Source organism: Convolutriloba macropyga, chromosome 5 (genome assembly GCF_964194025.1).
Source record: "Convolutriloba macropyga chromosome 5, txConMacr16.3, whole genome shotgun sequence".
In the NCBI taxonomy this organism is placed as follows: Eukaryota; Metazoa; Xenacoelomorpha; order Acoela; family Convolutidae; genus Convolutriloba; species Convolutriloba macropyga.
The window spans coordinates 47542560-47557974 of record NC_134472.1 but is presented as its reverse complement, the minus strand read 5'-3'; the positions used below and the strand labels follow the sequence as shown (position 1 = coordinate 47557974).

The 15415-nt window shown below is 32.7% G+C and overlaps 1 protein-coding gene across 1 annotated transcript in view; it reads right to left on the bottom strand.

Moving 5' to 3' along the window:
* LOC142339428 (synaptotagmin-9-like) overlaps positions 1-15415 on the bottom strand; it is a 73702-nt gene that overhangs the window by 3328 nt on the left and 54959 nt on the right. Inside the window, exons 7-8 of the mRNA XM_075389454.1 lie at positions 7161-7298; positions 4151-4308 (exon numbers count right to left, since the gene is read on the bottom strand). Of these exons, the coding sequence (XP_075245569.1) occupies positions 4151-4308; positions 7161-7298 (296 nt within the window). The remainder of the gene's footprint in view (positions 1-4150; positions 4309-7160; positions 7299-15415) is intronic.

The window sequence follows — 15415 nt, the reverse complement described above, 5'->3', positions numbered from 1 at the left end:
TCATCTTGACTCGCTTTCTTAATATTGACATATTACATCAAGCTAATGCATCAATTTTTAACTCCACTGAGTTATTTGCTTTGGAGGCTATCTTATCGTTCATACAGAATTTTTTGAAAAAGACTTTTCGCAAAAAATAATTTTTGGGTTTTTCTATCTGTTCCTCATTTGCTAGACAATTATGCCAAAATTGTGGATGGGCGGGGTCGGAACTTTATGTGCCATCGCACATTACCGAGCCGCCTTGTTAAATGATCTGTCGTGCAAAAGAAAACAAAGCACACTAAAGCCTTTAATCAATAAAGTTATTTTTCCTTCGAAGTTTTCAAAATTTCCTAATCAACAAAATTATGCACATGGAAGAGCACAATGAAATGAGGCAAATAAGACGTAAAAAATTCTTTTATTTCGACGAATAAAATTGAAGAGAAAACAACAGGGGTTTGTCCAGACGTGAAATCACGGCACATGGATAATTAAAAAAAAGTTTTTACAAAAAAAACAAGCGGGAATGTTCACGGAAAAATTAACTAATTTTATAAAATTTTACGCGATGTCTTTTTCGAAAATTGTGCTAAAAATCGTGCACTTTTACAGGAGAATCTACAGGAAAAGACGGGTTTCATAAAAATGAGTGATATAAGAGAAATCGAGCCGTTCCAATATTCCTTAATTTTGCATTTTTTTCTGATTACATGGTTAACCTTCTGTTATAAGCGCGGAAGTTCATAGTAAATTTAAACAAGGCACTCGAGCTAGGCAGTAGAAACAAGAAATAAGTCCCATCACACAAGCTGTAGAAAACCATTCGTGCTGGAAAGATTATTACAAAACCTTGACAACTAGTGCTACCCGCTATTCCTAACAAAGGGTACCAAAAACAAATCATCATAACTTTTTAAAAAATCGGCTTTCTCATTTCAGTTATAGGAAAATTTGAAGATTTCTGTTTTCTCCAAATCGATGATGTCAGATGTAAAAAGTTTTATTGAGATCAGGAAAGCGTTGGTATGTTTTTTTCTAAAAGATGAGAAATTGGCGGCAAATTTTGCTTAAAGCTTTAGAAATTGTTGCCTTATCCGACGATCGATTTGAGATGAGAAAAATTGTTTTTCGTATTCTCATATGTCTGAAAGTTTTGATTATAGTAAAGTAAAAAGAAACAAAAGAATGAATATCAACAATCTTACTTTTACTATTCCTAGAGTTTCGCGCAAAATCGGTCTTAAGACTGCAGCACATATATTGTACATTGACAAAGAATCTATTCATCAACAAAGTTTCTGAGATTTTTGATATAATTATACTAAAAACATTTTTCGAAAAATATCACAATTGGAAACCCATTTTGTCCACAATTTTCACACTCTTGATGCCAGAGATACCTACATGTTCTTAATTTCTACAGTGAATAGAAAAAACAGTCTCAGCAGAAATAGTCTCAAAAAGTAGATGAAACGGTCCCGGACAAAATAGTACCACATGAATATAAGATTACACATATGCACATCAATTAACAAACAAATTCATTAAGCTATTCATATGATTGTATGCCATTGAACAATTATCAAGCTTATTACAACACAGTTTTTTTAATCAAATTATGGATTTTTAACCAATTTTTTTGTTTAATAAAAATGTAATAAAAACAATGAAGAGAGGGGCTTATTTCATATCGTTTGTTAGCTAATTGTTGGCAGATTATTTGTACAATTTTTTTTCTACATTTATTTCGGACTCTTCTTTCGTCGTGGTCTGTTTTGTCTGGACAGGATTCCCACATTTGAAAACCGAGAAAACTTGATGATTTTGTATGCTTCAAAACCGAACATACCGGTGATTCCATGGAAAAAATGTAAGAGTTTGCTATTATTTCCTAATTAAAACCAGAATAACAACAATTTTTTATGTTCAAATTTGACAATTCATTGAAATTTGACACTTTTCGCAGGGATATTTCTATAGGAGTAGTGGTTGATTATTGTATCTGAATAAACACAAGTCTGCCTTTTGTCTAGCATCAAATACATTGACCCCCACTCCGATCTAAATAATAGAAAACCAGGTCCCACTTTTCCAAAAATCCCCAAAACTAAGTCCACCGCAATGCATTAGTAGCAAATGTAAGGAAATTGATAAAGGAGATACGTCATGTAATACTTATTATCTGAGACGTTTGATTCATTTATTATGAGCCTTGTGAGAGACTACAATAGCAATACATTCTGTTGGCTTTTTTGATAGGTGAAATTCATTTGTGGTAATAACAAAAAAATGTTCCTTTGCAGTATTTTGTAACCTTCATCATTGTGGAAATTGCAGGAAATAGCACAACAACCTGTGAAGGTCCTAACTGTAGTCTAATGACCCTCATTAGTCTTGTGAGCTGCCAACTTTGACAGCACAAATTATACCAAGTATCACATGTCTTCTACCAAATGACACTTTTATGCTGATTTATTCCTCCATCCTCACATAACACGCCATTTTTTGGCGCCTTTATGAAGAGAAATGACCTCGCGTCGAATTCTTAGCGCATTTAACTTTTTTGCAAATTTTGCTATGTAATGTAGCAACATTAAAGGCTAATTTGATGATTGAGAAAAAAAATAAATTGTGTTGTAATTTTCATTAGCTCTATTTTTTGCACAACTTTTGCAGGTTTGTAAAGTGAGATTTGCTTTGAGCTATCTGTTAAATGATTAAAGTCTGGAGTAACTTTTTTTGTCATTTTGTGCAATTAATTTGTGCAAAATCTGCAATTAAATTCCGAGGTTGGAACAAAGCGATGAAACGTGGTTTGATTAATTGATTTGAAACGCTTCAAGAAATTTCTATTTTTGAGTTTGCTGTTGATTGATAATTAAGCTGATGAAATTATGCTCTTGAAATTAGTTTTATATACCCACCAGTTATGGTGATAGTCGATCATATCTAATAAATAATTTTTTGCAACAGATGACAAAAGCTTTAAATATGTTGCTGCATGAAATATTATGGCATTAATGGTTAAATACTTTTGAACTCTATTCTGAAATTAGCTAAGCTTCTGAACAAAATGAAATTAATTTCAGTCTTTTTTCATATCCTACATGTAACATTTGCACACTCTCTGTCGATCAACTTGTTCAGCAAAGCTAGCGATAATAAGTGAAGTTATAATACTAGCAAAATTACTGCACTACAAAAATCGGAAAGATTAAATGGTCATTTTCAGGTCAATTATATAAAACATGTACATACAAAAACATGGGATGCAAAACATGAACATTCATTGGCCATAAGCTGTATATTCTGTGGACGTAATGAATTCTACTTTTTATCGACTGGTTATGGTCCTCGAAGCAGCCAATTAAGCCTATGTATAATTGGACACCGAATTTTTTCTCTCCGATTCCACAATCCGAAGCCGCCCGATTCCAGGTCTAGGTAGTGCTTTTCTACACAATTCAAGTCACCCACAACGCGCTGCTAAATATCACACCCACACCCACGATCTAAATTTCTTATTTAGGCAAGTAATTATTACCATTGGAACTCATTCCTTATTATGTCAATGTTTTCGATTAATGCAATCAAAATAATTCTGCATACAATTTTTGCAATTTAATAAAGCTTCACAGACAACAAAATAATGCAAGACAACAGCAATTCATAGTTGACCAGGAGAAATTTAGTGGAAACTAGATAAATAATTAATGATAAGTTAAGTCGGGATTTTTAGTTAAAAAAATTTGTGGCCATCAACCTGCCAAAGAATGCACCAAATTGCAACTAAAAATGCACTTGTATGTTACCGAGTTTCGATTATATAGTTCCGCGTAACAGTAAACCATGTAACAGTCTCCTCGATCTGGAAAATCGGAGTGTGAGAAGCCCCCTCCTCCCTCCATTAAACATACCATAATGGGATGGGGCTATAATTTCGGGGGGGGGGGGGGGGGTATCCAAATGAAAATGCTTAGAATTTAGTTTTCTTGATTCGGTGCATATCAATATAAAACCGTGTATCATAAACAATTTTGTTCCCCCTAATACGTTATGCACCCCTCAAGAACAGATCACTTCTTAATTATTCGAAGTTCATTTGGGGCATGCAAGAATTATGTGAACACAGTAAAACGGAGGGGTATAGTGTGATGCAGCAGACCTGTCATGGTCGATGACCTGTACAATGAGGTGTGAGTCTGTGAGCTGTTCCTCTCCTATGTCAAAAAAGAGTGCCTCGTTGAATACTGGGTTCACTGTCCTCCTATGCACTGTCGTCTTCCTCTTCCTCACTCTCTTCCCACCTTGCAACAGGGACACCTAAAACAAACAAAACAAACAAACAAACTCATTCTTGAATATGATTGTTTACCAGATTCATATGAGTACAAAAGGGAAACATGGAGGCTCGCCTATGTGCGTTGGCACATAATTCTCCATCCCAAAATAAGGGCTTAATTGTCTAAATAGTTGAAGAGCAGCGAAAGACTACGTTCAAAATGTAAAAAACTAGTGAAAAATTTGCTGAGAATTTTTATAGATTCGTGAAAAAGGACAGCCGTGCATACGAAAAAAAGGTTAAGAACAAATTTATTTTGTTCGCCAGAATGAACACTAAAACAAACGGTACGACAGACATCATACTGTCTATTGGTATTTTGTCATGTGGGCAAAAATTGTTTGAAGTAAAAAAAATTAATTTTACAAAACAACAAAAAATGATGAGATCAGGAAGTGAACCGTTGTACAACCTTTCAACAGCAAATTTTTAGGTAGCAATTTCAATATCCTCAAGCCTTTCTGGCTTCTAAATAATTTCGATTAGATTTAAAAATCTCAAATCACACTTATATGTAGTGAGGGTAGTTGTTAAAAATCTTATAAGTCTAAGTTGAGAATGAAAAATCAAATCAAATTTGATTAGAGGTAACTCATATTAGACAACCAGAAAAAAAAGAAACCAATGTCGTAAGTCATTACTGCCGGCGGCATTTATCAAATGATTGATCTAATATCGTCGTTATCAAATGATATGATCCAACAAATTTGAAACAAAAGATAAAAAAGAGAACTCCCAGGTCTGCGGAATGTTTTGGTGTAAACATTCACCTGAAAAAATAACGGATAAGGAGAAAAAAATAACAAGACCGTTTGATTGAAATAAAAACCTCATCGGAAAAATAATGGCAACAAAATTTTATAAAAACACGAAATGATTTGTTGATATTTTTACTCACTTCGTCACAGTCAATGAGGTAAAACAGTAAAAATTAATCATAATGTCACTCCGCGAGATAGTGACATCGTGAACACCAATTCACGTGCATAGTACACTTAGAGCGATATTTAATAAAATCAGCAAAACTGAAAAAACATAGAGCCATTCGGTAAGTAAGGCAATCGAAACAATGTGATCCACTAGCTGAGCGGAATTTTGATTCAAAGAATGGCTCATCAGACACACTATTACAGAGACTGCAAGAGAATTAAAAATAAAATATACAGTTAATTACAGATCACCAAAAAAACGACTGTACGGGGTAATGTTTTTTTCAACTAATAAGGAAAAAAGATTAGAACCATTTGCTATAAAGAAACTTTACTTATTCTTCTAGAGAAAGCAATTACTTTTGTAAACGGTCAGTTTGAGTGATAAGACAGAGGAAAGAGATACAAATAATGAAAAACTTTATTTAAAAAAATTGGGGAAAATTTTAGGTAATCAAATAGCATTTACGCAGCTACATGTCAAATCAGTGTTAACTGAAAAGAAAATGTAAATTTACATGAGCTTCATTAGTTAACTATGAACACTTTAGTTAATGAAATTTTAACGTAGGACAACAAAATTGTCAACAACACTATCAGAACACATAATTTGCCAATAAATTTTTGAAAACTATTATTGCGAGAGAGATAAATATTACTATTAACTGCAAACTCAAACCATTAATCATAAATGACACTACAATATTCAGTTTATCTATAAACACGTCAATTAAACTACTAAACTACGAGTAAAAGCAACCGTTTTAGTCAGAATTCAGAAACTCACTAAATGTTTGCAATAACAACTGGTTTCAAAACAATCAGTGCAATGAACTGTTAACTGGAAAAATAAGTTCAATAAGGCCTTGATAGATATTCAATGCTGTGAGGAATGAGATTAAGCAACAATATAACATAAAGAACAAGTTTGTGCAAAATTTTCAAATTCTGGAAACTTCTTTGAAAACAGTGTCAAAGTCAAGAGATTATTAGTTCCCAAAAGCTATTCCAGACAATAGAATCTAAGCGTGATTAAGACACTAAAATGTTTAAACACAATTAAGACAGAAAGGCAGAAAAGGATTTGATTTTTTTACGTGGGAAAAAACTCGCTGTATTCTGCTCGCTTCCTAATAAATCACGATGAGACCAATTGAACCAAGTTGAACAAAAATTGACCAAACACGACCATTAATTTGAACAGAATGGTTGCGAAATTTCAAATGTTCAGAATAACTTAAGCACTAGAAAAGACTTTTTAAAAGACAGTTTGCTTTAAAAGGCGTTTTTCACACTCTACTGTTGCGGGCTTTCTAGCGATACCAGTAACAGTTCTCTACGATAAATATATCGAGCAGCAAAAATTGACTGACCAAAAAGTTTGGATCATATAAATCTGTACCACACTAAGGTAAGATTTACTACTTCAGAAGTAAAAATTTAACGGCAACGAATGTTAAGAGTTGAGTTAAAAACTTGACAGCATTGTCAACTGCAATAAAAAAATAAAATCAAATTTATTATATACACCATTTTCAAGAAGACGCCAAACTGCGATTATTTGGCTTCTTGAGAAACAACCCATAAAATTGGAAACGTATGTAGTTGTTTCAAAGGCGATAAAGATTTAGTTTGGAGCAAAATGACGTAAGAAACGACAAAAAAACAAAAAAAACAATCATTCCTTATAAGCAAAAGACGACAACAACGACCAAAACGAACAAAAACGGTGAAAACGACGAAAAAACGATGAAAACGACGAAAAACGACAAAAACGACGATTTCTTACTAAAAGTTTGTCGTTTCTTCGTCGTTATCCTCAACGCGGGACAGCCGAGGAGTTGAATAAATTAATTTATAAGTAACAGTTAGTTGTCTTTATAAAGAAAAATGTGTTTGTTTACCTTGACATATGGATCGGATGCTCCAGTGATGTCCATGATTTTGAGGTTGACTGCCTTGACCACAATGACTGTGAGTCTTCTGGCTGAAGGAAGGTAGACCAAAGTCAGCATCAGGTCTCCCAATTCTGCCTTGTCCGCCTATGTAACCGGAAAAAAATACATGCTGTTGATCTCAAAAATATTACCCAGAAAAAAAACGCGTTTGAGGAAAAATTTTAAGATCTTGACATTTTGACAAAGTTGTGATATCACTGAGAGATTATGTTGAACTGCGCTTTTGTAAGCTCATGCATATCTTGACGTACCTTTACTTCCAATCTTATTAACATTCTGACACATGTTATAGCGGTAAACCAGTTCACTTGAACTCAGATTTTGGCTAATTTTTTAGCCATGTATGGTCGATCAGGCAGGAGAATGAAGAGTTCATAGCAATGTAAGGATAGTTGCATAATTTTAAGACTTACCTTATGTCCAGCTTAACAAAGGTATACAGATAAAGGAGGTTTCATTCCTTCTTAGTTTCAAAATTAATGGCAATTATTTTTTTTGACTATAATAAAAAAAAACTTGCCTCATTTTTTAAGCCTAAATATATAAAAGACTTTTAATTCCATGCAAAGGAAAAGGTGTACAGATAAAAGAGGTTTCATTTCTTCGTAGTTTCAAAATTCTTAGCAATTCTTAGCGAGCTTACTTTTGTTATAAGTATTGCATTGAGTGTTTAATATTGCTTTGAAGCAAAGATTTTTGGTAATTCAAAATGCGTTCATGAGAACATTGGATACAAACTTGATTTATACTTCTCAAGCATTCGTTTTCTTTTAGTGCATACAGATATTCTTCCCCACAGTGCATGAGCTATTATATTGATAATAATAATAATAAATTGTTTCCAGAGGCCAATAGAAAAAAATACCTAATTTATATACAAATACTTTAATTATGTATGTTTACATCAAGACAAAATAAATATCACTCTGTGAGATCACTATTAGGCCATGAAGGCCTGTTTTCAAGTGTCTCAAGCAGAAGAGAAATGACTATGGTAGTTGCTGACAAGTAAAACCGGAAAAAAAGCTGTCAATAAAATTACAGAATTTATTAATTATTATTAAACTTAGATAGCAGCCCACGGTTGTCTATGATGGTGTTGCATTAGTTGAAAACAAATCATTTTTCAACCTTCTGATTAAAAACAAATGAGAACTTCTTCGGCGCATTTTTTCGTGAGTTGTTAAATTTCCAAAGAAGGTTAAATCAGGGCAGCGCTATCAGCATATTTATTGCACAAATTCTGCACTTTTTCTAAAAAATTCTGCATCATCTCAACAGCTTTCTTATAAAAAATCAGCACTGCAAGTTAGCGCAATCAATGGGTTTCTTACAAAATTTTTGCTCCCCTTCCAGAAAACATACAATTTTAACCAGAGTATATTTATAATTTCCACATTTTAGAAAGTCAAAATTCAAGACTCTCGGGACAATTTTTTTTAATGATTCCAAAATTCTGGGTCAACAAAAAGTTACTCCATAACTGTTGTTTTTGACCATTAGCACAATATTTATAAAAATCTGGAAACGATGTATCAAGGAAGTTTTTGAACATTTGTTCAAAAAAGAAATTAAAATTGTGAGCAAAAATGAAACAAAGGAGAAACTGCTGAACTTTTGTAAGACATTTGGGAAAATCTTTAAAAAGTCATGCATGTCTCATTGCTACAGAAGCAGTAGAAACTATGGCTAATCGGAAAAGAAGAAGAGAACGGAATCATTCTAGAGATTGATGGGATGCTGAATAATTTGGAAGAAATGTGTTTGAAGGAGTAAAACTTAAAACACGATATTATTGAAATGATGGAAGAAATGCGCTCACAGTCGTTGAAAAATTATGTTTTTCAGCGGATGCATCTATCGAAATCAGCTAAATAACCGAAAATTTTCGCGTGCATCTTGTGTTTATCCGCTGAAAATGTTTCTTATTATTTCAGTCAGCGGTGTTCTCGGCAGAAAAAAAAGCGAGCGCAAATGTCCGTAAGCTATAATTTATCTGCATTCTAAACAAATTCAAAATTTGATCATCACCTAAACCTATTTCATGGTTTTTCTTCTTCAAAGTTGTCAGGTATTATAGGAATGATATTGGATATTGATATGGGTATGGTTTTTTTCTCTTCTCGTTTGAGAACAATTCTTGCTCTTCAGATTGTAACTTTTACAGCTTTAGTAAGAACATCAGAATTTCAACTTAACGATGATAGCCCTTAATTATAGTGTTTGGTTTTGCAAGTAAAAATTTAGTGGTCTTTTGTGAAGTAGGAGCCTTTGGAAAACAAACCTCATGAAAATTTATAACCAAAACAGTATTTAAAACCGTATTAGTATTCATTTAGATATCGTGCTTCCTTAATTCCCATCGCGTTCATTCAATAATCCTTTACTTAATCGCAATAAAAAGAAACCTCTTTTATCCCAGAGAAACAATATAAGCAGCAGGAAATGAGCTCACGCTTTTTCAAAGTCATTCACACGAGAAAACACGTTTGTTTGCTTCACTTTTCCACATTTTCAAATAAAATGTAAATTGGTAGTTAGAGCAGCGATCAAAAGCGTTTTGTTTTCTGTGCAAGAAGTGACTAAATCCTTATGCAATAATTCTGCTTCAAAAGCGAATGAATGAACAATCACATTGTTTTTGAATTAAAGTGTGTGCTTTTACAAATATTGTGGCAAAACGCTCAAACTAAAAAATATGCGATATAGCTCCAGAAAGCTCGTTTGAATGGACTAAGTAAGCATTACATTTAATACGGTTCCTCGCATTTAAAGCTAAATCGGTACAATCTAAGACAGGAGACGTCCGTGAAATAATTTTTGCCGCGTATATAAGTACGGATTATTGTTTAACAAAAATTATAATTTTTTTCGGTTTTTTCGACAAAACAAAAAAAAAAGAGTCCCATGCGGCATCTGTTTCGGAAAAGCATTGCATGGACTTAGAATCTATGAATTGTTCAGAACTCAATTTCAAAATCTCAAACGCAAAATGAACTAAAATCATCCACATTTTGTAATCTTAGGCAAACAAAACAAAACAGAACCAGAGAACCAATGTTTTAGGCCATTTTCATTTTCAAAATAGGCTACAAAACTAAAGGTTTGCTGTATAATGTTCTAATTTTTTTTCATTTTGTAGCGAAATTGTGAAACACAACAAATTAAAAACAATGAATAGTTTTACGATAAATTTAAGGCCCAATTGGAAACCGCCTAATCATTGCAAGCCTTGTTCAGTTGTTTGCTAAGTAAATTTGATAAAAGTATAGAAATGTTGCAATTAGTAAATGGTTTTAATTTAATAATTAAATTAAATTGAGATAAAAAAAAATTTACGTAAGTTTTTTCCTAAATTTTTTAAAACTTCCATTGAACAAACACGTTACCGAACTGCTGCTGCAAAGTAAATCAATTGATATCAATTTAAATTAGCCAAAATCAAAAAGTAAGCGGTCGATACACTGCACCCAAAACATAAAATTGCGCTGAAACATATGTTGATGAAAAGAAAGATAAACTTAAGATAAAAATCCAAGGTAGGCTAAAATTGTTTTATGAGGTCATTTATTGGTTATGGATTTTATATTTGTGAGTATTTATTTGAATAGGAATTAATTGGAATTATTTTACTAAAAAAGTGTTTTGCGATTCTGATTGATCCTATTGGCGAATTTTACTCTCGGCGAGTTTTTAAACTATTTCAATTGAAACAAACTTTTTTGAAAACAATTAAATGAAAATAAATAAAGAAGGAAATTATAGTTAAAAATTACACAAGGCCTCTTAGAGAGATCTTGCGAACTTTCAAAAAGATTTCAGTTATAACTAACGAGCGTAAACTACTGATGCAATTTGATTTTTGAACAACTCTGACCGCTGTGTTGAATAAATTGAGATTACATATAAACATGAATTATTACAAACATAAACAAACCAAGCTTGGTCGTCACCAGATTAGAAGAAAATCAAGTTTCAATAATTCCTGAAGGGCAACTTTTGAACTTCAAAGTTTTCATTGCTTCACCTGCGAAAAAACAATTCATTTCTCTTTAAAACCGACATGCTTTTTTATGTGGACCGGTCAATAGCTAGGAAGACTCTTTAATTGAGACAAAAATTATTGAATCAGTCTTCTCTGTTAAAGTGATTATCTTCAGATCGTTTCCAAAAATTTTGTCCGGCTGTAATAATTTTTTTTGTTCGCTTCCTGTCTTTGCACAACCAGAAGCTCAGAAGTTACAGACCATTGGTCTGAGACATTCGTAGTAGTTTATCCCAATAGAATTTTTTAAAATAGAATGAAGTCATTAAATTACAGAAAAAAAACGGATTTGCAATAGGCGATTGAGTTTCTCAACGAATTTCATGTAATACAAATTTGGACGGCAAGCAATACATTTTAAACTGGGGCTTTCTGATCTTTCCAAGGGCTGAAGATACTGAAATTGTTGACTCCAAACTTTTAACGCATAAACGACGACAAAGAATTTATAAGTTTTCACCAATGAACAATTTACACCTTCTGTTGTACTGTGGGTTATTACTCTTCGTAGATTAGTCAAATTTAGAAAACTTTTCTATACAACCGTTTCGAGGTGACAACTCCCAGTCAGTTTGGACAGAAAAATGTAGATTTTGCGTTTCTGATAGCAATAACCTCCGCAAATTGTCGACAACTCATTTGTATTTTTTAATGACAACTCGATGATGCGGAATTTGTCAGTATTGAAAATTAAACTGTTTGAACCAAGCCAAACAAAAGCTGTCTTTATATTAAACTGAAGCTATTGGCTCCACTAAAAGCTTAAAACATGTCCTATTTTTTTCGGTATTGTTGGCATATAATTTTGATATAATAATAAGTTATTCAGGTAGGTCAATTATTTACATCGAGAGCAAAAACACAGGAAATAATGATCCGTGATGTCCTCCGCTTGAGATATGTGGAAAACTCGACTAACTGGTCGTTTTGATACTTTTGGTATTGGTATTTCGCAAATCTTTTAAAAACTCTGATCAAACAAAGTAGTAGTTCATTGTGACACCTGTTGAAGGTAGACGAGATTTAAAATTGTCATCTGAATAAATGCCAATCTGCTTTGTTGATCTAAAGGTTTTGGCCGAGAAGGAAAAATAACTGAGCCTAACGAAATTTTCTTCTTTTAACAATATGATAAGAGAAAAAATTTGTCTCTGCTGCTAGGTTACATTGCTCCATAATTTTGCGCAGAAAGATGTCGGGACAGAAACTTGAGTTGAGGATTGGGCTAATGTTCAAAACTTCTATTTCTCCTGCTAGTTATTGCGTTCCAGTCATTATTCGTAAAGTTTACATCACTAAACGATTTTATCACTTTTTTGGCAAACAGGAACCAAAGAACGGTTCGAGTTTAAATAACAATATTTTAAATAAACTTCGTAGATAGGAATCAGAAAACCGGAATTTGTTGTTTTGGACGTTCAAAAAATAAATAGTGTACTCTAAAAAACTGAAGTTCGTTTCATTCTCTGTTGCTTTACAGGAACAGTTTTTGTTTTGTGAGCAATAGAATTATCCTTTGCCTTCAAATATATATACCTTTCTTGACTTCACAAAGTATTGCCGAGTTAATAAAATTTCTGAGTTTTTTACTTCATCTCTCCGCAATTTTGTTATATTTCAGTATGATACTCTTTCAAAAAACTCTCGAGATTGAATCTACGCTCGATTTTGAAAGAGACCGGCAGCTTAATAAAGCTATCTTCTGTACTGTAGATGAGGTTTCAGGGAGACTGATTATCTTAGTTGTTTCTTCTGTGGAGAGGTTTGTGTCAATACACTGGTTTTTGACGTATTGACGAATGACTCTTCTAAAAAAATTTTGGTTTCTGTTCTGTTAATGTTCAGTTTTTGAGTAAGTTGAAAACAATAATCAATTAGCTTATTTCTTCCTTTCAGTTTTCTTTTGATGAGAAAGTTTTACCAAAAATGTATGAGCCTTCATTTTCAATAAAAGACATTAATTTGCTTGTGGTTGATTTGTTATTGCGGAAATAAAATCTTGTTACAAGTTTGACAAGTTACGCTTAAAAGCAAGTGTTTGTTCTTCATTCGGCTCATATTTAGACCCAAATGGGTATAGTAATTAGTCTGCGCATGTTATTTCTTTCTAACGTAATGTTTGGTCGGAGAGAAAGAGCTGTTGACTCAAGTACTCACAAAAGCGACTTTCTCGTCCCTTGAGTCGGGAGATGTTAATCCAATAAAGACAGGTTATGGACATTTTGATATAAAACTGTTATTCATGTACGTTTCACTAGATTTTGAGGCCACTAATAAAAGCTTTAAATAACATAGCATTTTGGATCTTTTCTGCTAGCGCCCCCCCCCTGCTTAGTTAGGCACCCCCATTTTTAAATGCGTAAACATATTGTTAGAACTAAGTAATCTTATATGTAAACATATATGGACAATATGCATTTACTAAAAGCTAGCACAGCTAAGATTTGAAAGTATTACGTATTCAACCAAAATTTGTTGCATATAACGTGATCATCAATAAAAATTTCTATATTAGATTATTTTTGGTGTTATCGGCTACAATAAGGGCTTGATTTTTAAAAATTTTTAAGGAAACTTTTCTAAAAGTGCCTTCAGTCTATCTAGACACTCTTGTTTTGATGAAATACAAATATCGCTCTTACAATTCGCGAAAACTTAGATTTTAGGGGGGGTGCAAATTTAACAGCTAAATAAGGCTGGGGGGCGCTAGTAGAAAAGATCCAACATTCTTATACGACATCTTGCCATTTGTTTTTCACAGAGCATCAAAAAAGCAATACTACTATCAATTTACTGGCCGTATTAAGTTCGTAGGAATACGTGAGGGGAATAAATTCAACCAGCTGGAAATGCTTAACTAATGATACTTTGCGCAAAATTGCTGATCTCAAATTGAGAATATTTTTAATCTGAACAAGATAGTTGATAATCAAATAAAAAAAAAAGCTGACTTAACAAAAATTGGTTGCATTCCTTTGTTTAAATTCAAAAACGCTCAATTATATCATTCTTAGGTTTTCGATTGATTAGGAGGAGTTCCGGAGATCTTAAAGTCAAAATTTCATAGAACATCAATAAAACTCAAAGATCTGCTATATGTTAATAAATTTTACTGTCAGATAATTTTCTGTAATCTATTTTCAAGAAAAAAATCAGTTCTAAAAATTTTTGAGATGAAATTACTAGCATGCCAATAACTTGCATGTAAAACTTATCTAATCTGAGCCAATCTTACCATGTCAGAAGCTTATTCATGGGAGAAAGAGAAAACGATTTTTTGTTTACTGAAATAGTTACAATTCAAGGCCAACTTTTTTTGCATGGGTTTGATTCGTAATGATTTTTATGTAAATATACAAAGTTAGAACTGACATATGTTGTAAGACATCTCTATAAATTTAGATGACATAAAACTTAAAAAATTGCGTTTTAATCTCCCCAGTGTGTTTTAGATTTTTAGTTTATGCCTACCAATTTGAGATCTACAAATTTTTGAACTCATTAATGTTTTGATTATTTGTGCGTACGAGTGAGCAAAAATTTTTCAAGACACAATTGGGTGTGAATTAAAGTGTGGGAACTTATTGCCATTTTGAACAGAAAAATAGCTTCATTACATCGTCGCTTCATACAATAATGGTGTTCACAATTTCTGTCTTCCTCTTTACATATATTGCATCTAATGATTTGTACACTTCAAAATATATTGATAGTTTCTATTTGTACCATATTAGTGGCGCCAATAGCGAGACAAAAGGCAAATTTACCTCAAGTATAGATAAATTTATTTCAATCAGAAGACCATTTACTAATTTTGCGGTTGTGCTTTTTTCATCAGTGAAAACTAATGAATATGAAGTACCGGAGATAGGTCTGTTTACTTTGCACAGAAGATGAACAAGCATTTATTCATGTTTTTATTGTTCCTGTTTTTCTCGTTCAACCGAAACTGAGATAGTGAAATACATTCAGTATATGATAAGGTACAATTCCCTAAGGGCTATTAACACCCATGTACGTATTATTATACTTCCCCAACCCCCTCCCTTTTTTGGAAACAATATATCAATACCCCCAAGATGCGCTTAATTTTGAAATAATCATCTGTCTACACAATTATAATTTCCATTTTCTCTTTCTGATGAACTGCAAAATT